Consider the following 22,787-nt stretch of genomic DNA (forward strand, 5'->3'; position numbering starts at 1 on the left):
ACCAACACGTGCTATTTCTTTTCTTAATCGAATTATAAAGTTTTTAACATATTGTAAATAGTTGTGCATTAAGAACCAAAATACCTAGTCTCGTCGTTTCCGCGTCGTAACCACGAGCAGGGGGTTTGTGCATTTCAAGGGCTAAATTCTTAAAAGAATGATGCCGAGCTTGATGGTGTGCATGCAGTGCCGGTCAACACATACTGTAGCCAGCATGGCATAAATTTCCTTGGCATTATATCTCTTTAAGATACAGAAATTGCATCATTGCTCATAAAGAAATTGGAAATTGGGAGGTTGAGGGGAAGTGGCAGGGTTCCCCTCTGGAGCCGCCAGTGCATGCCCTTTGCTATACTGACGATCCTACCTTAACGAGAACCAGTGATGCATGTTATGCTATTATGCAGCGAAATGTATTCCTTGTTTTGTGTTAAGGCGACACTAATGACACACTAAACCAATTTAAAATGAGAAAGCATTGTTTTAAATATCTAATTCGGTTAACTTCTCTTTAGTTGGTTGATTATTAGAGAAAACAAATCTCACAGTTCTAGTTTCTAAGTATCGCCCCAAAATCTTCGTGCGGGCACCTCATTGTCACATCTTGGATTCCGAGTATTCTTTTGAAACATGGGCATTATTGCTTCTGTAAAAGTTCGTGACACTTCTTATTTTGGGTTTTTGGCTTTTTGGATTACGATGAAGAACATCTTTATTTGTAAAACGAACTGCTACACCTGAACAGACATCATCAGTGCTGGGCTTACTGACGCTTCTAAACGACTGCTTGCTAAGGCAAGTGCCTAATTACAATACAGCTAGTGTCAGCTGTGCAGGTCCTAACACTTCACGTTCGCCTTAATCCGTTGCTAAAAGCCGCGCCGAAGATATTTAGTAGCGAAGTTTGTCTTGCATTAATCCTACCTATTCAGAAATGGCATCGCTTTGCAGAGAAATCTTAAGCGCACGGAGCAGCTCAATTTCCTTTTCTTTGTCATTAAGTATTCTACGGTAGCAGCCCTTTGCAATAACAATTTCATTCTTTTGATCTTCTTATAAGATACTGCCCACAGTCAGAGTCCTTCTCTGCCACAGTTTAACAGAAAGTGAACAGCTGTGCTCGGCGAACAATCTGGCGCTATGCGCAACGGAGAGTTTGCGCTTACTTACGGGTAAGCGGGGGTGCAACAGTCCATATGTTTGCATCTGGTGATAAGTGGGGCCACTGGCACTTTGTTGCGAATGCGTGGTGTTTAATTTCAGGCAAATATTAAAAAGCTGAGCCCACCGAAGTGTTGAGGCGAACGGCGATGATGAAGAAATCTGGACCGAGACCGCTCGGCCGCGTACAGCGGACGCATTTCGACGGCGGCGAAATGCAAAACACCTGTTTATTTAGATTTAGGTGCAGTTTAAAGACATTTAGTAGTGAAGTTTGTCTAGCAATAATCCTACCTAAATCTCATTCAGAAATGGCATCGCTTTGCACATCTTTAGGTTCATTTAAAGAGATTTAGTAGCGAAGTTTGTCTTGCATTAATCCTACCTAAATATCATTCAGACAGTTACTTACGTTTATTTAAATTTAGGTGCATTTTAAAGGATCCCAGGTGGTCAAAATTAATCCTGAGTCCCACACTACGGCGTGCCTCATAATCGTATCGCGGTTCTGGCTCTTAAAATCCCAGATTTTTAAATTTTTTTATGGTCTGAGACCGCCGCAAGCTACAAGTTATAAGCGGCTTTTCTTTCGTCCCGGGCGCTCATATCATGGCAGAAGACGCGCTCAGGCAGTAATTTAAGCATATTCAATGTTAAAAATAGTTACGTGAAACTAAAGCGACGGTTGAGGAAGTTGAGAAAGCTAGAACACCGAGGCTGCCCCACACAACCACAGCGGTAGCGGCGTTTGCATGCCCTCTCATGCACGGTTGCACCTCTAGGGGAGGGCGCTGGCTCTGTATGAAACTGAGGCGGCAGTTTCGTGACCAGAAAAAAAAATGGAAGGACTCTGGTCTAACGGAGGGTGCCTCGAGCCCTTCCTTGTTCACGAACCCGGGTGGACCATGACAGAATCGTGCTGCGTGCGTAATTATGTACAGTCAGACATGTTTGCGGTTATTTAAATAACATTGAATTGGATCACAAGCACGAAGCGCATATAAACTGATGGATGGATGGACGGAACGTATGGATGAGCTATACGACCAGGAAGGAAATATAAACAACGGAGTTGGGCTAGAATTGGAATTTCAAGTATCCACGTAAATATTCTACGCAACCTCACTGCATCAAAGATCAACGGCACCTGCTTAAAATGAACGCGTCTCCGTGGCAGCAGTATTCTGCCTCTTAACCAATTTACATTGTCCATAGCAATGCCTAATAGCGCGTTTCCGCAATACGCCAAGTTCACAGCGCTAATTAGCCACATTTTGCTGTTGCACCATTAAACGCCTCATGTCCACGGGCACCACAGAGCAACTTGATCATAAGAATCCACGGACTGAACGTACTTTCATCGGGTGCAATATTTCTTTCCTCTTCCGTTGCTCGGCAATTGCAGCGATCGAAGTACTTAAGGCTCGCAACTTCCCACTTTGGCCTCAGCAGCCTCATGGAGTGCGGAATATATAGTACACGACAAAGGGCAGCTGGTATAAGCGCCGAAACAAAAGCACAACCACAGTTCGCGACGTTCCGAGCAGCCATTTCCCGACGTCACGCATACACACGCACACACACACTCGCGCGCGCGCGCGCGCTCGCATGGATACACACGCACATACGTTCGAACAGTGCCGACCATTACCATTTCAGGACAGAACGACCACTTCGCCTCTGCAGTTCGTCTGTATACACAAGCTTAAGGGGACCTTAAACATATAAACATGCCATGGCTGCACCCATTGGATTGACATGCCTAAATCACAAACCAGCTGCGGCAACTTGGCAATGCGCCTGGTGACCTTATACTACATGAATATTTTGTAAATTTTCGACATTTCTTTATCTGGCCACAAGAGAGTGTGGGTTTGAGCTTACTGTTCTACGTTAGCGGCAATGGAAAAGTCAATCGATGAAGAGATCTTGTTACCTGGAGAAAAGCGTAGCGCTGCTGATGTCTCAGGCCAGCGTGTACCCAATGTCCATCCACACAGCAAAGCTGCTATATGTCGAGCGAGCACTCGCGTTTAGCAGCTGGTTGGCTGTGACAGACGACCTCGTGCGGCTTTGAGCACTTTGTGCTGCAGGGGATTCTGCAGCTGTCGGGGGTGATATACCATGCCCATCCAGCGCACGTACACGTAGGTAAAGAGAAGTTTTAGTAGCGTGGTTGAAATAAATACTGTGCATCTAGATGCGGTGCGTAGAACTGTGTTTACCATCCTTCGCAACGTGCAATGTTTATGATTGTCCGTAACCACGCTCACAATTTGTGCCGAAACCTGAATACGAAATCAGGCGAATGCAGTGCGAGTCGTCGACGCAACGATCTCCCCAGGACGAGAGCTACCTAAGGATACTTGTCGAGAGGAGAACAGCGATGAGAGTTGTATAGTACACTCACGTATGAGTTCGAGAAATATCTATAGACATTTAGCGCTTCAATATCCTTTCTGTCACAGCGTCACATGCCCATTCTGGAGGATTAATCAGGAATGGACATGGTATCAGTACCGTATTCCGAATGGGTCAAGAAGGCGGTAGCCCAAATATAACAAAATCATCAAAATCTTTCAAGTTGCTGAATACTGTACGCTATTCCACTAAGGAGTTTCTATGCTTTAGGGATACCTCTAAGCAAACACGATATGTAGAAGTTTTATGTCGCGATGTACGACCCGTACGGCACACGGGGTCTGTGGCTCGCTGGCCCTATTTTATCGGTAAAAGCTCAGTGCTACATCGGCCGCAGAACACGGCGATACTCAACTGCTTCAGAATTTCTCAATTAAGTAGCAATAACAAATAGTCGTAGCCCATGAGAAATTTAATAATATCAAATGAGGCTGTTTAATAGAATGCACTATTCCATTCATAGTCTGCATAGATGTTCCTATGTGCAGGAATGTTACATACAGGTCTTACGCTGAGGCTCTTCGTTTTATTACGCAGAATAATAGTGTGCTCACTGCCATTACAGTGCCGGTCCTAAAATGTGACCAGCGTGCTTACTGTGCAAAAAACTGACCACCCACGGCAAATCCCAATGAAACAGGCAAAGGAGGTTTCTTTTTAAACCTATTTGTTGAAGCTAGATTCTTTCATCGGCACCCCTTGAAGGAATCCTCCCACAAACATTTCGCCTAAACCCAATGTCGGCTGGCTGGCAAGAGCCACCAGCGCCAACGACCAAGGGTACCTTGCGGCACTTATCTGTGCTGCACTGTAGAATAATAGCGGTAAAAGGTGCCGAGTATTCCACCGTGGTCTCTGCCTCCGCTCACCTAAGGGTGAAGAAGTATTGTGTCGCCGAAGTTAACTGTCATAGTTGCACTAGCGTAGACAAACACGATAACGGCCCGCTGTATGAACGTAGCAGTACCGGCATATTTCCTTGCGATGGTGCTGGTGGGCGCTAAATAATTCAATGAGAATATTTGTGCCCCCCCCCCGTGGTGTGCAGCCTGCTACATTCACGACTGTCACTTAAATAAAATTGTAGTTGTTTTACGTAGCATTGGAGAATAAAGCAAAAGTGAGCGTATGTTCTTGAGCGGATGCGGTGTGCCCTTCTAAGTTTAGGGGCCCTGCAGTCTGGGGCGGATACAGGGCAGCGTCCACGATGAGGGAGATGGGGGGGGGGGGACGCAGGCTCCATGCTTAATACTTTGAGCACTCAAGTGCTCAAACACTATGCGCTTGTATTACCCAAATAATCACTATCGCACCAAAAAGTATTTCAAAGTAAGGTGGGAGGAACAAAAACAATAGCAGATGTGGCGCGGTGTTTAGTATTACAGGGAGGCAGCAGATAGGAGATTTTGTTCTTCGTTTAAAGCAAGGCTGAGAAAAACGGAAACTAGTTCCACACGTGCAAAGAGGCGCTTACATGTGGCAGGCGCATGTTTCCACAAAACAGGAAATGCGACTGGTTTGGCCCGGTTCTCGACAGTATAGGTGCCGCACCGCCACAACATGCGTAGATGTAGTTTGCCACGCGCTACCGAAGTCAGTGTGCTTTTGTTCACGGGTGAACGTCTCGATGGATACAATCACAAAGCATCAACCGAAACTCATACAAAAACGAAAAAAGACAAACGTCTGAGGCGAGCTCACACTTTATAAGTGCATGCTTAACAGTATATTTAACGATGCACGCACATATTCAAACTATAGTGGCCAAATATTTACTTCAAAATGAAACAACCGAGCGAAAGTCAGAATGTTATGCGATTCGGAATAACATTCTTTTATTTTATGGGAAGACATAGACTGGCAGACGCTTGTAAAATCTACTCATCGATGATCTCCAACTCTCAAAGCATAATTCATGCTTCTGCGACAAATGTTATGAATTAGCGCACATCGCACAGGATCACTGAACCTTCCATTCTAAGCAAAAAATTGTTACGAATGTGGTCCCTAAGAAAATATTTTGAGAATGCCTACTCGAAAACAGCCTTTGAAATGTCGTATTATTCAGTACCCTCGCCAGGGTGGTAAAGGAGTTCTTTCTAAGTGACACGAGAACAAATACTACCATCGGCTATGCTCATCGGACATCTGCTGGAGTTGCACGCCTCGAAGCGCGAGCACAACGCCGCGTGCAATAGCCCCGTTATCTTTTCGCCACTTTCTCACTTCCATGTGCGCTTAGTACGGCCTGATAACCCTTGGCCGCCTTCGTTAGGCTCAATTGCACGAAGGAAGGATAGGCAGTGTTGCTCACCCTTCGCACTCACCCTTGAGCGGCCGTCGGCATTACGCCGAGTCGTGCTAAGGATGTGAGACCCCTCTGCCCCCCCCCCCCCTTGGACAAGGTCACAGCGGATTTTTTGTACCGCACAAGCAGTTTTTCTCGGCCTACACAAGACCTACGTTTCAAGCAAACTACGTCATCGCCCGACGTGACTCAAATGAGCACAGCACGCGCATAACGTGTCGACTTATACGTGCTATCCACTCCACACGTGCGAGTTCATGGCTGTTTTCTCTGCGGAATTAGGCAACGAAGCAGCAAACGGTCGCAAAATATCCTCACTGCGACAAATGTACGCCGTCAAGCGCACATCATTCTTCTACTAAACCTAATTGGTTTATTTGACCATTTGACTAGTTTTCAAGCGAATATTAGTTTTCCTTCGCTCTATCACCATTTCCGTACTCTGACTTTCTCCGCTAAGGGCACTTCACCTCGCGCAATCGAGTTCGAGGGCGCGTTCATCGCCATTCATCGCCGACTGCGAGCCAGCCAGCTCTTTTATGCGCACGCGTTGTCGTGAGAAAGCTTTGTGGCTTGGATGCATAGAGTTTCGCAGAATAATTACTACAGAGGACCCTGGCGCCAGCACCTACGGCAGCTTCAAGCGGGGTGGTTCAGCCAGCATGGAAAGGATGTGCAGGAGATGAGTACCTTCTGGCTTCAAGCGGCTGCATGACTTTGTAAACTCGTCATTTTCGACACAGTACTGTGTAATGAGTAATTAAGTAAACACTGATAAAATCTTCCGACGGCAGGATTTGAACACAGGGCCTCCAGCACAAAAGCCATCCGCGATAGTGAAACGCTTACGCTACGCACGCATGCACCGACCAGCGGCACAGAATACCAATGTGATATGCTTCAAGGCCAAATAAGCAACAGCGCACTGAAAACGAAGGCAGAGGAAGTCGCAGACAGAACACAAGTGCTGACTTTCAGCTAGAAAACTTATTGAATGAACGAGTTAATATGCACTTGAACTGCGCATCTGCCTGCAAGACAGTGAATAATTCGTGACAACCATTCGTGGTTAGAAACAGGCGATGCTAAAAGATAAACAAAATAAACAAACGTTGTTCAGAGCGCTCTTGCTTATATGGTATCGGTCAGTACCAACTCGTCTAGTTTTCCATCCTCTTTCGAATTGCTTATGGGAAGGCCATTACCTTGAGACGCTTGGCGCGTTTACATTTTTCCACCTCGACAAACTGAACCGCTGCAATTATTAAAGCTATTGTGCGTATTGGCAGAGTCTTCACTTATAAAATGATAGATTGTTCTGAGATTTGGACAACGAACACAGATAAAGCGTAATAATTAAAGCCACAAGAACGTCTCACTCCAAAATTACAAGGATCAGACAAATCCATGTACTACCCTATCATTCCCTTTGTGGCTGAATGATTGTTGCGCCATGGAGTTCCCTCTAGTACTCAATGTACGAAACTCTATGCTTAGATGGGATGTGCTTTCTGGTAGGCGTTGTGCCGCGTTTCTACGCCACTTGGGCTGATGGGTTCACGTGCTTCGCTGAGTCCAAAACCCTAGTCCTGGACCAAAACCTCGAGGGTGTCCTGTATTCCGCTACGTTTGATAGCTGCGCTCCGTTTTCGAAACGAAACTGAAGGTATCTGCTAAAGACGTTTCCAAACTGTACTGCAATTTTCTTGTCATCGTAGTCGTATTTATAATCTATCCCACAGAGCACATATTAGAAAGAATTACTGTATGTGAAAGCTTTAATGTTTTTTCCCGCTCTCTTTGCTGAAAAATACAACAAAAAATTTTTTACACATTTTCCCAATTTATTTCACTGCCAGAACATTGCAACAAAAATTAGTATATATCTGTCCCCTGATTTATATGCTATCTTCAACGCCTGCCTTGTCTATTACCAGTTTTGTTCTTTTGTTTTTTTCGGCACTGATTTGCTTACAGGCATGACGAGTATCTTTGATCCACGAACCGACTACCTTTGATCCAGGAAACGGTCTCGAGGGTGCGCGTTGAAGCAGTTACCTCCCCGTAGTTAAAAGAATCGTCGCCTGTCGTGTCGCCTACACGGGATTTCACGGGTTTCGCAACATCAGACAAATAGGAGGAGCTCTCGCCGGAATGCGGCGTGGCCATTTTCCCTGGCGCTCAATAATGTCACCCAGTACGGGTCAAGTGGCGCGAGCGTCACTCAGACGCTGGATAGGCAAATTTCTTAATCGTCGTATCAATGAAACTGCTTATAAAAGTTCCTATTGCCCGGCGCTGCTTGCCACTTTACCTATGGACGTGTCGGCGGACGATATGGCGTGAGTAGCGGAAACTGGACGCGTTTTTAGGTTCTTCGTTCATAAGTTCATGCGCCTTAAAAAGTTCGAGAAAGCGATGACCGTAGCGGAGGGACGCCTTATTTTGCAGACGTCTCTCACGTTCTGCTTCAATTTTTTTTGGCACGGTTCTTGACAATGTGGAGAGAGAAACACATACGTACATGTGAAATCGGAGTGTACCTAATCGGACTATTCGCTTGATATCTCTTGCCAGGTGGTTTTGGAGGAGCGACGGGGGTGTTCTGGACGTGAGTGGGTTCCTCAGCAGCACATTCGGCTGCGCCGAGCACGTCGGATAGGACGTTCACCTTTGCATAATCGCCTACACCAATTTATACTCAAAGGTTCGTTATCTTTAATATAAAGGCCACTCTGGCGCCGCATTTCTGATGGAAAGAGGGAACGGCGGATGCGACTAAAATTGTAGGCCCCTTCCATGGAGCAGTGTTTCACCAATGATGTCAGATTGTAGAAGCTAGAGGAAAGTTAACGAAGATAAAACTTCTATTGGGCAGTAAAGAAGCGTTTGAACAGCCAACAACGGGGAACGCTCTGCATTCCAGGCAGACTTATGCGTAATGAATTACATGCAGTTAACGACTTACTCGCCGTTGAGCTACTAAGCACGAGGTAGCGGGGTAGAATCCCGGCCACGGCGGCAGCATTTCTATGGGGGCGAAATTCGAAAACACCCGTGTACTTAGATTTAGGTGCATGTTAAAGAACCCCAGGTAGTCGAAATTTCCGGAGTCCCCGATTACAGCGTGCCTCATAATGAGAACGTGTTTTTGGCACGTAAGACCCCATAATTTGTTTTGTTGTTAACGACTTGTAATCAATCACATTTCATGGTGGATTTTAAATTGACTACTTTTTCTTACTCAGTAGTGCTCGCTTAATTGAATTGTTTATTCATTAACGAATTACATATAGCCAGTTACATTATTGTCGACTTTTTAGTTTTGTGGGGGCTGCATGGGGAGCATCTTATACGAGCCCCCATCCGCTCTTTGAAGCGCAGAGCTTCAATGAGGACGAAGACGCGAGCATTGCAGCATTGGGTAACCACAGCCTTGCGCGCAAAGTGTTCGTAAGTAGCACCGTCTTACTCACCAGCGTACCATCGCGCGAGTTTTCTGTGGCAGGAGATATCTACGTAGGCACAATTGCACAGAAACCATTGACAACGACTGTCAATGTAAGCGAATAGCCGAACACATTTTGAAAGCTATTCGCTTTATTAAAGGAGTGATTCGCTAGGAGGCGTACGCTGGTCCCAATGAGAATACTTGGGAAGCGTTTGTTGTGTATGATTGAGTAATTGCGCGTAGAGAGCAGAGCCTTCAACCACCATATCTCTGTCGGCAATATAGGTGCGTCTCAAGTTGGCGTTCCGCAGGTTGGTGACGCATGCGTTCCGACAAGAAACCAGCAAGGATGTAGTAAGGGAGTGTTTTGTAGCACGCACATTCCGGACGCCGGTTGCAAGAGTGTTTCGAATATCCATCGTGCGCCCACCGCTGCGACGACATCGCTTTGCGTGTCTCGTGTACTACAGCGCTACACACCATATCAGAAGATGGTTGCAGCACTGTGGAAGCTACACAAATTCTTGGCCAATAGGAAGCCCGAAGGCCCCTAGAGATGTGCTCATCCACGCGACGTCGTCTGTTTAGCGTCTGCTTGCCACCCCGTTACATTCTCCTTGACTGGTAGATTGGCGCAAAACATGATTGGATTCCGTAACCATAAGCTGCGTTTACATGCGTGCGACAGCAGGGATTCGCTTCACCTGTGCGCTTTCCCTGCAGTTACCTTGCAGCCTCCGTAGCAACAAGTACGAGCGAATTCCCTTACAAATAAATGTTCACCTGCGCCACAACATCTGCTCGGCGTCTACTTGGCGTTTGCTCGCTACCGTCATCACGTATCATGCTAGAGCGGGGTAACAAATAATTGATGCAGTGAACAATTAGGCTTTTATAGCGTTCGGCATCGTCAACGCATCCCCCGATGCTAATCCTGTGGCGCCATCTGCTAACTAGAAATCAAACCGGTTTGACTGCTCGGTGCCGTCTTTGTAGTCATAGCAACGTGAAATCATACAGCCGATCTCAATAAATGCGACAACACATACCTAATGATTTCACTTCAGCTTTTAACGATGATGGATTTCGCCGCTTGTTTCTTGCTGACAGGGTGGAAAGCCAGTAACAAGCGTGAATTCGGATCGAAGCTGCTGGTCAGCGCTGTATGGGTGCTGCCATGTTGCCACGGTTGGGGTGCCTATCACGGGTGCCGCCGGTAGTAATTCAGTTCGGTAGTAGGTTCATCATGGCCGGGATATCAGGATACCCTCCGTCCAAAGAGGGACAGAGTGTGTCCATCTACCTCAAGAGCCAGAAGCTGAGAAAAACTATAACGCTAAAAACCTGGAGTACGACAACTGGCCTGGAGGACCTCAAAAACTTCTATGGAGGGAAACAACTGAAGAAACCTGTGGTGAACCTCAATTTCGTCAAAGCAGACGACAAGGTGTCCGGACAAGTAAAACACTTATTTGCAACAAGCAAAGTGAGTGGAGATATGTCTGCAGTTCTACTTAGAGACGTGGCAAAAACGTTCAAAATTGCTCTACAAAAAGACTTCGTGGTAGACGGAAAACTCGTGATCAAAAGGGCGGGAGTAGAGTTGACGCCACTTTCAAGGAGCATCCCATACCTAAGTATCACGGTGATACCCCAAGTGTCCGAGATGCATATTGTTCATATATGACCATGGCTTTCTCGCTCTGTATTGCTCACAGGGTAGCCACTTCCTCTGTATTTCCTAATGAGCAATACGCGCAGTCTTTAGTCACCCGAGGACTTAATATGGCAAAGGCCTATCCAATGGATGGCAACCAGGCGTCCATGAAATCAGCGCTGTTGAGTGCTCGAGACATTGGCATTGAACTAACCAATCATGCCGCCTTCAACGCTCTAATGGCAGCCATAGACATGTTCTTCATGAATTTTCCAACCCATCCGTTTGCCAGATTCCGCATGGCCACTCTGCACAGCTATGCAAAAGACTATACCATACTTTCAGATACGGTTTACATGCATAGCATAACAGGTCTGAACGATCATCAATGGGCGCAGTGGGCATGGGTTGAGGAGATTTTAGCCCAACTACACTTTTTCTCCGAGGTGGACAAGTATGTCAACGTGGAGGAGTCATACTTTCCTTATCTGAGAATGTTGGGAATTCTAAGCAAATCGCCCTTGGCTGTCACAGTTGCTCCAGAATTGCATGCGTTCATCCACTCAGTGGGGTCACCAAAGCAACAGCAAAGATCCCTGAATGCGAGACTCCTTGCCTGCACAAAAGAAGACTTGGTGTTCACAAATGCAAGAATCTTTGTGCTCAGCTTAGGCATGCAAAGCGACGCTCTTGTCAAATTAGCCTTCGACGACGCAAAGGCTGTAAGTGCTTTTGACCGCATCCATGCTTCAGACAGCCTGAGGGCCATGGTCACGGTGTCTGCAAGGAACCGACCAACGTCTGCAAACCCGGATGGTTGGTTTGTCTGGGTGAAGAGCTTCGGAAACATTGAGCCACCTGACAGTCTCATCAACGCTCACTCCATTCTCAGCTCAGTGGAGAAAGCAGACCTGGATCAGTCCTGGAAAGCCTGAGGACCCGGACGCTGACAAAGATTGCCGTCCAGAAGGTGCCTGTGCAGGTCTTAACCACGTCTTAGACCCTTGTCCAACCAGCTCCGGGAGATCCTGCACCGACGGTGGCACAAATGCCAATTGCTGCCGCACCAGAACTAACACAATAATTCACAGTAATTCTCGGTATACGACGTGCATGCGCAAAGGTCGTAACATCTCACGTATCGCTGTACCGTGTCACGTAGTTCGCAAAAATAAAACACTCTAGTGTAGCCAATAATGAGCCAGTTACGCGCAGAACTATATATCGCTGGGCAGGGATATTGCCTTTGTACACCCCGTACCTTTGGTAGCACTGCAACCAGTTTGTCAGAAGGAGTAGAGATACGTTTAGTGGTGCTTACACAACACCACAGAGCGGTCTCAGCAACAAAATAAAGCGATGTGCAAACTACGCAACCTATAGGTCACAGTATCGGGTCACCTTGATGAAAAGCTGTTTGTAGTGGATGAAGTAGGAGTTTCTTCTCACGTCTGTATTACAACGAAGCTGTTGATGCACACCCTGCGCCGTCATTGTCTGATTTCGCTAAAAAAGGGGGCCTAGTGACCTAGCGGGAGAGGAAGAAAGGAGCTCAACAAGGGGAAGGGGTTGGAGTGACCCCTTTCCCCCTGTAAGAATGCCATCTTATGGACATCAGACTCTGGAGTTTTCCAAGACGCGTAGCGCCACCTGCCGGTGCAAAGAGGCAGTAATTGAATAATGCGAAGCCCTGCTCCCTTGCTAAGTTGCCTATGCAGCTTTCGACTGCGAAACAACGATTTAACTAGATTTTGGTCCATATGGACTTCAGACTCTGGAGTTTTGCAAGACGCGTAGCGCCGCCTGCCGGTGCGAAGAGGCAGTAATTGAGTAGTGCGAAGCCCGACTCTCTTGCCGAGTTGCCTATGCAGCTAGCGACTGCGAAACAACGATTTAACTAGATTTTGGTCCATATTGCGAGTGTTTTGCGCATTTACCACCCAAACAGAGAGCTATCAATTTCTACGCTAGTCGGACGCGGCGCCCAACTACCATTAAGCGCTTGCTGGCTCACTGTTCAGACTGATGGCGGAAACGACGGCAGCCGCGATAGCTCCGCGCGCTACGAAGAAACGCCGCAATCGATGCTACTTTTGTGTTGTAAATTGCCATGAACGTCAAGGACGGAATAACAACGTTCAGTTTTGCCGATTCCTATCGCGATCGTATGAAGGGGAAAGACGAGAGCGCTGGATACGGGCCGTTTAACCTGTTGGGTAATCGGATTACTTGCATTCGCCACAACACAGCGGCTCGCATGAGAAAGTGCGACAATCTTGTTCTTCCGTAATAGGTTTTGCGTAGCCCTGATGGAGGACCGTGGTGACCAAGCGAAAACTCAAGAATCTGCAGCCGCCACTTCGTTTGTAACAGAAAAACAACGTTGCGAACCATCCTGCTTATGTGCCATCGATATCTCCACCTTTTAACAGACGCCCGCCTCCGCTTGACTCAACAAGTGGAACGGAAAGATTTGGCAGGTCAGCTTAACTAAACATTTTGGTTCGTTTATGAATTTAAAATCCTGTTCTAGAGCACCGTTTTATCGCGAGCTCATTTCTACTTTAGGTATTTTGTAAGTCCTGCGCCGATACAACAAGCACGCTTCGCAATGTGCTGAGCCTGCTCGACTGCGTTTCCCTAACATTTACTTGTTTTTTTTTCTAATCGACTGTTATTTCTGAAAAAAATACTTTCGGATGTTTGCCCCACTTATCATATTATTTTAATTGGCTTTACGCCTGCGATGCCTTGTTGGCGTAAACTTTTACTCACATTTATTTTTCATTTCATTTTTACGCGAGGGATTGCCAAAATGCCGTACCTAACCGCCTCTTGAGGCGACTTGTACGCAGCGAATTGCATGTGATTAATTACATGTAATCAGCTATTCTTTTTTGGCAACTTTGTAATTTAGCAATGACTTTGATTCCTTCGTAACGCAGACTGCAATTTAAAAAAAATTCGGTAGCCTATTGCATGTAGCCAGTTACACTTTTGACGAAACAGGTGCTGACAGGTGGCACAGCTTAGAACACTCCGCTGGAACTACAGGGTCGAAAAAGGCCAAAGCATATCCAAGGGTTACCTCCTATCCCCAACCACTGTGCCGTGGCTACTCCTCGATCACCTATACATGGCAGTCTTGCAGATTAGCACATTTCTTTTGGAAGTTCGACCTCTGAGCTTTTCTCAAATAATAAAGTTCGCTCCTTCCCTCCTGGAAGTCTTATAGGCGGCCATCGTAGGCGACGGGAGCTGCTGTTCAATTATTCTTCGCTTGCTGTAGTCTGTGACTTCTCCGATATATGCATTTTTTTTACCGTTAAACGCATATCTTTCCACCTTTTCGAAGACCATTTTTAGCTACAGCTTCCCTTCATTAGTGTGATGATGAAAAATAAACGTTATTATTAGTATATTACATGACTCAAATGCACATGTACTTTGGGTTGTAACACACGAACAGTATTCCATGAGCTTAATATTATACAGCTATTTAGGTTATTGCACTGCACATATGGCCACCATTTCGAGGAACGCGAACGCTTGTTGGTGTCTATTACATTTAGTATTTTAAGTCTAAATGGCTAACCATGCGAAGGCCCCGAGAGGATGACCACCGGATTTTGGCCGACAAATTGAAACAGCAATTCTATGGCCCCATAGCAATAGCCACTCTGGACGTTGACGCGAGGAAATCGCCTAATTCAATAATTCCGTTTTGCGTCGCCGACTGCGGGAGAACCAGCGGTGAACACCACCACTGCTGAACCGGCGGCGACATCACATGGCAGCGTGGGCAAGCAGACCAGCAGCTAAAGGGGGGGAAACCACTTATTCTGGCATTGCGAACGCGACTCTGGCATTGCGAACATCCAGCTGGCGACGAGGAATGCTGTACGTCCCTATCGAGACGGCTCAGTTGTTTGGCGTTGCCGCGAATGATGGTAAGGCAGCAGACATTGCTTGGCGACGGCGAGCGTAACCTCCTTTCCTACACCTCAGGAGTAGTTGGCTAGTTGTTTTATAACCTTCGAAGACGAGGCTTGTTCATTTGTACCGCGACGCGCAAGATATATGGTTGTAATCCTGGAAGGGTAGAAAGGTGCAGACATGCAGAAGTCAGACTGATGAGCGAGTTGGGAGACGGACCGTTGAGGCACTTCGTCATATCTGTCGCGTCGGAACTGCATGTGAAAGTACTCAAACAGCAGGACAGACCACTAGTGCTCATTTAGAGCCTGCGACACTTTCGCACAGCGGTTAGCGGGACAATGACCATGGGTTCGATGGCCGGACTCCTGCAGTGAACTGTGCCGTTATTTATAATGGCTCCTGGCAGTTCTTCCAATTTCTTTAGCAGAGACCGTAGCACTGGCGTGGCTCTAATCGTTTCGCGACGACTCATCCTATCAGTGCCAAGAGCTGGTCATGCCGCACATGTACGCTTGTGGCGTGCCAATTTCTATAGTGAGTGGTACTCTTGCTGCTTCTGTGGTGCCACCGGACGTTCTAAGTGCCCAGTGCCCAGCGCAAGCTTGGAGAACAACGAGGCGAGCTGGATTTTCAGCAGTGCCCGCGTAAGTCATAGTTCGACTGAACGTCGGCGATGTAGGACGGAAAAAATGAAGGACAGAAAGAAAGAGCTTAGAGGGAGCGCGACTCCCAGTAGCTGGCCTAAGCAATGCAGCCTCCTCTGACAGCGCGCCCCACTCTGGCATAACTCTTGGGGAGGAGACCCTCCATGGCTGCCTGACCTATTAAAGGCATTGTTTGGTACGCGTTAGCGCTCACTGGGGCCCTCGTCACAATCGGCCCTCGTCACACCGCTCTCTCATGTACACTCTGCGCGCTCAGCGGCTTGAAATTACCGCCTGCGCATCACCTGGCGAGGGCCTATTTCCCATTAGTGTTTCTTTCATATTTGATGACAACACTTCAACGTGGTCGCGTGAGGTGCGCTCCTAGTCCTTTTTTTCATGTTTCCGTCTTTAGTGCTGGCGTTCAGCGCGGTTCAGAGTAAATGTGGATGTCAGCAGAGTCACTGTACTAGATGCACATCTGCATGTACAACTATGACGGCTCAATGTCCTAGACAAAAGTACAGTTTATTCTACGGACGGACCACGAGTTACGGAATGGTCAGCGCATAGCACCATTTCTGATTACTCAAAAAGCGAAACAATGAGCCGGACTTCCTGTGGTGTCTTCGTGGGCGAAAGTTAAAAAGTGGCGTTACCTAAAGCCAAGATGTTTTGACACAGTTTTACAAGTGCCCACTGTTGTTTACGAGGCAGGCTTTCATGCCGGACCTTGCTCGAAACGAAGGACCGATTATTACCCTGAGCTGCCAAAAACGCGCGCGCCGCACGCACACACGCATGAATAAACACAGAAATGAGGAATTCTAGAGTTTTAAGAGCCCCTTTAGCACAATTCATCCTTAGGAGAAACACTTCCGTCAGTGCCAACATCGCACATCATACATATTTGTTTTTTTTTATGAGACATTGTAACGTAATGGACATAAGTAACTTTCTCGTACATTTACACATATGAGAAATTCAGGCACAACAATTTCCCGGTAAGCATGCCAGTCCATTCCCACCTGCTGCTACGCCGCCATCAATACCGCTTTGTGCGTATTTTTTTCCTAAATGTTTAGCGTTTGTGATCCCTCTGCAGTTGCGATATACAGGGTTTATTAATTACGGGGCGGTATACAGGGTTTGTTTATTAATTAACAAATTAATAAAGGTTTCCTGTGGCAGACAGCACAAATCTACTTCATGAGCTGGTCTACTCGAAGCACCGGACACTAGCTGCACAAAAACTGAAACGCAGAAACGATTAATTAACAAGAAACATTAAGTTTTTAACTCATTACTTTATGGGCCATATAGCAATTTACAATTTCTAGCCGCAGGGCCAATCCACTTGGAACGAATTCTCAGGATGACACCACTTTCGTGACATTAATACCCGAACTTTGCGGGGAAATGCATTGGTGTTCCAGTTACTTTTGTTTTTTAATGCATAAAACGCCGTTTTCCTAACAAAGTATCTGGCACGCCAATGCATTTCTCCGCAACGTTCGCGAATTAATATCTCGAAAGTGGTGTCATCCTGAGAATTCGTTCCAAGTGGATTCACCTTGCGAGCTCAATGGCTAGAATTTGTAAATTACACTGTGGACCATAAGGTAATTAGTTAAAAAGTGAATGAGTTAATTTTCCTTAATTATTCAATTATGAATTTCAATTTTTCATGCAAATACTGTCCGCCACTTCGAGTAGACCCCCTCATGAACCAGAATTGTGCTACCTGCCACAGGCAACCTTGACAAAATTGTTAAAGCGTTCACTGAGACACCCGGTAGTAGTCTGGTATGAAGCTATTTTCATCGGCGATGTGTTCAATTCACGAGAGCGGCCGAGTCTGTAAGTCAATCGACCCTGTTCACCTGCCTGAGTGTGATTCTGGTGAGTGAGCCCTGATGAGCCCGGCAGAGCAGAATTTTGGCAAAAGCGAGTCCGAGTGAGCCATGAGCAAAAAATATATTTTGTGACTTAGTCTGACTGAGTTCCGTTTATTTTGTCGATGCACAGAAAATCTGCAGTAGCACGAAACAATGAGACCTATACTTTCGCAGAAAAGATGAATGCTAAGCTTGCAGTAGTACCCGCGATTGTAGCGTATTTAGCAGACCAACAGGGGGCAGTGCTGGTCCACTACGCGATGACTGATAGGTTGACAGCGCGGACATATCGCTTGCTTTCAGAAGTAGCAGGGAAGTCTTGAAAAAAAAAAAGTAGTGGTGCGAAACATCCTGGAGCTAAAACCACTGCACAACGCGCACTCAAAGCATGTGCAGACCTTTGGGCGAGCTCTGCGAGCACACGCAACTAGAATCACATTTTCGACGCTGCAGTGGCGCTGGTGGAAATTCAGTTCGAAATAAATCTCAACGCCCAACGCAGTGTCCAAGGTGTGGTGACAGAGCAGGTGGCGATGATTGTTTTAGTGGGCCACTGAAGCCGCCAGGCTACACGAATGCATCGAGTTTGCGCGGGATTTTGCGAATGGTGGCATTCTGAAATAACTGAAAACCTAATCTAAGCGTTTATGGCGCGCTATGCACACAGCTGTTACTTGAGCTGCACAGGTGTATTTGAGCTGTTAGCACTGGGCCGGTTAGCGCAAACGCTAGTGTGTATGAGCTCAACGCTCATGCTGGCAGTGTAACGCAGTACGCTTTCCTTGCTCGACTACACTTTTAAGCAAAATTACGCCCTTTCGCCACACAACACTAATCGTCATCTGTCTTGCCCGTATTTCCTTCCTTTAACGCGGCCAGCCCGGCACTTCCAGGTCACGAACGGCATGCCGGTTATCAGCATGACAGAGCATTCTCGACAGGAAAGTAGGGAGCGCAGCGTTTTCAAGGAAGGATACGCAAGCAAGACAGATGACGATTATCGTCGTGTGGCAAGAATGTAGACGGAGAGCTGATTGAGCAGAGCGTGTCGGTGGCCTAACTAGGCTTCTGGGTTGTTCGCAGCAAAACTGATAGCACGTAACTCGAGTTTCGAGAGGATGTGCTTATCAAAACTCGAAATCAGCGGTTTCCTGCGGTGCCTTAGCGCGTGAAATCTAAGTGAAGGGTAAGCAACGCTCTGCTAAGGGTCTTTAGTGTTTCGTTGTCACTGCTGTCACAGGGGTTTTGTCAATCATATCTTGACGGTTGTATGCTATCAAGCATATCAGTTCCAGTAGTGCGTTGTTGACGGTGGACATACGCTGCTTGATCATGAACTTTCGTGCTAACATTGCCCATGTGCTATCTGCGTTTTTCGTTTATCGAGAAATCTCGGCTGATTGCGTGCTATGTCGTGGCGATAGTTTTTGAATATACATTGAGAATTGTGAGTGCCATTCGTCTAGTCTGTCTCGTCGCCTTTTTTTTTTTTTTTTTTTTTTGATGCCGTGTTTACTGCAACTTAAAATTATTTGCCGATAAGCAATGCCTCAAGTCGGCTTTCATAAGCGCTTTCTTAAATTCTCCCTTTCGAAGCGGGAAAGGTGTGCAGAAACTCCCGTGTGCAGTGTTTCGGGCGCACGTTAAGGAACCCCAGGTGGCGAAAATTAATACGGGGTCCCCACTACGGCTTAGCACTTAACCAGACCGTGGTTTTTGCGCGTAATTTCCCTGCACCTAATTCAAATGCTTCCTAAGAATAATGATGAGCTCAGGCAATGAATGATCAGGTAGATGACACAGGAAGTTCGGTACATTAGGAATACAATTCAATTGAACAATTTCCCAGGAAGAGCTATTTATCTCGTCTTCCACCTATAATAAATCTTTGCGTCTCACGTGACCCTTTTTTCTGTCACTTCAAAGTGGACCTTGATAACGTTGTGAAGGAAGCTGCTTGCTACGGCTATTATTGACAACAGCCAATTAACGATTCATTTCTTAAAAGGATGCTGCGCTATACTTTTACGGCATCTCTACGTCTCCTTTGCAATTCACGCAGCTTCACGTTATCTTATTTTTTATTTTGCAGGCGTATTTCCATTGATAGTATCAGAAATAATTTGTTCTTTGCTCGATTCTGTTTCGTGTCTAACTGCAGCCCATGCAGTGAATATGACGTGAGGATAAGGGAAAGCGCAACCCTAAGGACGCAAATAGAACCTAACACTACTTTATAAACTCAAAGGTTGTTTTACAACCTTGAGGAAGTGCGACATCGTTAAACTTAGTGTTCCATAGTGTGAAAACATACTTGTCACTTCCTGCCATAAACAATTGACTGGTGACGTCATTTTATTTCCATGTATCTGCAATTTCGCTGTCCGTGGACGGATGACATCAGCACTACATCTTGAAGTAACGTATGAATGTGACCCAGTAACCTCAATAGTTTCAACTCCTGTTCAGTATACATCGTCTTGGATGGGGTGATATCGTCCTGCTAAACAAGTTTTGCCTACAAAACAAGTTTTGTTCATACACGAAAAATAATATTGGATTTTCCGGCATGAAGTGCTATACAGCGACTTTGTTTTTTCACGGACAGAAATGAGTCACTTAACTGCACGATCTTTTTAGATTGCAATCACTTCTTTTCAGTAGCTAAGGCTAACGGCAACGAAGGTTAAAACGAATCCTGATGCCTCAAGTAGTGTTAATGAAGTTAAACAGAAACTGGGTGTGACATAAGGAAACATGCTCAAGCACATTTAGCGTGTAAATGCTGCTGCTTAAGCCCGCAGAGTCGCAGTCAAGAAACACTTTACACTGCTCTGGCATAGCCAGCTGGTAATTTGTAATTAGTGACAGAAATTAAGACGCCTGTAAGCGACATTTGTTAACTGATATCGCATTTGAGTGCGGAAGTTGATCGTAAGATAATAGCCATGTCTGTGATTTGAAGTCACTACGTAACTACGCCCGCTGTAGTCGAGAGATATCTGTTGGACGATAATAATTGGCAAGGCTAAAATGGACTACGACACAACCGCAATGGTCCACGCGGACCTAGAAGGCACCCGAACCTCCGATAAAACGCAAATCGACAGCTGCAGGCGCTTCAGAAGGTGAAAACAACGATACCGACGACAACGCAGGTGACTGGGGCCCGTAAACGGCGACGCGGCGCCAGCCATCCGACCACTACGACTTGAGAACCCAAACCAGACCGCACGCCGAACCAGGCACACGAAGGAAAACCACGACTCTCACCACTTCCACCGTCCGATTACAAGATCGTCTTCCCTCCACGAGACGGCTTCGACTTCAGCGATTGGCAGTCTCATCGCTTCGCCCGAGCGGTGGGTCAGGCTGCCCACATCACTGCAACCCAATCTGACACACTCACTGAGAATACGCAACGAACAGAACCTGGAAGTGACGAGTATGCTAAAGGAGGAGCTGGCGGAACGCATCAGACAGATCACTTCCCTCCAACTGGGTGGGAAGGAGTACCAAGTATACGCATACCTGGCCGCCCCCGACATTCCACTGGGATCGACAGTGATACTCGCCCGGACCAACTAATGAGAAATTTACGCTGCCCGCAAGCACCGATTCTCCTTGCACGCATGCTCGGAAATTCGACGGCTGCTCTCATCACCTTCGACGGGCTGGACATTCCAAGAATAATTTATTATTATGCAGGAGAACTTATGTCGACCCTAGCGACCGCTATCCCAAATATGCAGCATACGCCTCAAAACCGGGCACAGGGCGGACATTTGTTCCACGCGGGAGAGCGTCCGGTGCAAGAACTGCGGACACGAAAACACATCGGAGGACCACCAATGCCAGCCGAAGTGCGTGCTGTGTGGATACGATCACCCCGTTATGGACCCAAGCTGCCCAGCCAGGCAGCGCAAGCTCTTCAACAAATCACACTTGCTACGTAAAGTCAGCTACAGCAATGCCGCCAACAACATTCCCTCCACCAACAACCCTGGGACCAACCAGCTGCAATCTCACGGGTCAAAATCGCCGCCAGCTTCCACGGAGACGAACGTAGACAGAGGCCGATCACCCCGAAGATGAACGCACTCAAAGAAAAGAGATAAATCCAGGGACACGGCCATATCCAGATCACAAAGCATAATACTAATCCAAACATGTGCAATAATAACGAACACGTTCTGCGCCATAGTGCGCGCTGCAAAGTGCGGACATCTAGCTAATACGGGTGCAGCACAGTAAGTCTTCCAAATAACTTATAGCCTAAACCGCACATTTTCTCCCTGAAAATTCCGGTGCTGCAATTGTTCCAGCACCATGGAAAGTATTCGTAGTGCGATTTGACGCAGCTAGGTCTGAAAAAAAAACGATGTTGTCAAGCGTTTGAGGATTTTTCGTCAAGAGTATTTTAAGGCGTCATCCTCTATGCCTTTCAGGACATTATCTTTATCTTTTCAGTTTCGGGCATAGTGGGATTAATGCGCCGGCAAAGGTCAACCACAATATATATATACTGCAGATACATTTCTTTTTTCGTTTGCGGCAATCGGGTCCCGAGACTATGAAAATAAATAAATAAAATAAATAAATAAATAATCTACGGCGTGCGCTTGGCTGGCGGCCTTTCTTTAAGGACGTGAACTTCGGCAGATGATCCATACTGTCACGCCGTTCCCTCTAATCAAATAAATACTTCAGTGGACGCCCACCCTGTGTGAAATATTCCTGATATCTTTTGTTTCCTTTGCAACGTTCCAAATGCTGTCCAGTTGTAGCAGCTCGGCTCAAAAGAAGGCTGAGTATTTTCGTATAGCAAAGTTGAAGGTTAATATTGTAAGAAAGTTTATACAAAAACTTGTACCGTTCATCGTTCGCTGCTGCCTTAACCGCCATGGGCATGTCACACCAAAGGCAGTAGCCCCAAAATTTCGTTTTCTGATCCTGATATACAACACTATGCAACAAAAGTTGGCACTCACCCACACACTGGGCATGACCGTCCACAAATCTTCCACTCGGTGACACCAAGCTCGCGTGCGCCGGCACGGATTATTCGCGTTCCGGCCGCTGCGGACCACGACTAGATCGCGTTTCTCTTTACAGGCTACCGTATAGCGAGGCCTGCCTACCAGATAAGCTAGGAAAAGACACTTGCCGGCTGACCTTCCTTGCAGCATGCGCGAATTCTGAAGCTTTCAAGGACATTCGCAGCACCCGAAAACATAAGAGAGGAAAAGTAATCATTACTGCTTTTCTTGATATTTGTTGGCCACGGAGTGATTTCTGTGACATTTTG

General features: G+C 46.6%; 1 protein-coding gene across 1 annotated transcript in view; it reads right to left on the reverse strand.

The window, feature by feature from the left end:
• Window positions 1–22,540, reverse strand: part of LOC126524449 (uncharacterized) — a 61,891-nt gene extending 39,351 nt beyond the window's left edge. The window contains exon 1 of the mRNA XM_050172758.3: window positions 22,471–22,540. Within this exon, the coding sequence (XP_050028715.1) occupies window positions 22,471–22,485 (15 nt within the window). The 5' untranslated portion in view covers window positions 22,486–22,540. The remainder of the gene's footprint in view (window positions 1–22,470) is intronic.
• Between the last annotated feature and the right edge of the window lie 247 nt (window positions 22,541–22,787).

This window comes from Dermacentor andersoni, chromosome 3 (genome assembly GCF_023375885.2).
Source record: "Dermacentor andersoni chromosome 3, qqDerAnde1_hic_scaffold, whole genome shotgun sequence".
Taxonomy (NCBI): Eukaryota; Metazoa; Arthropoda; class Arachnida; order Ixodida; family Ixodidae; genus Dermacentor; species Dermacentor andersoni.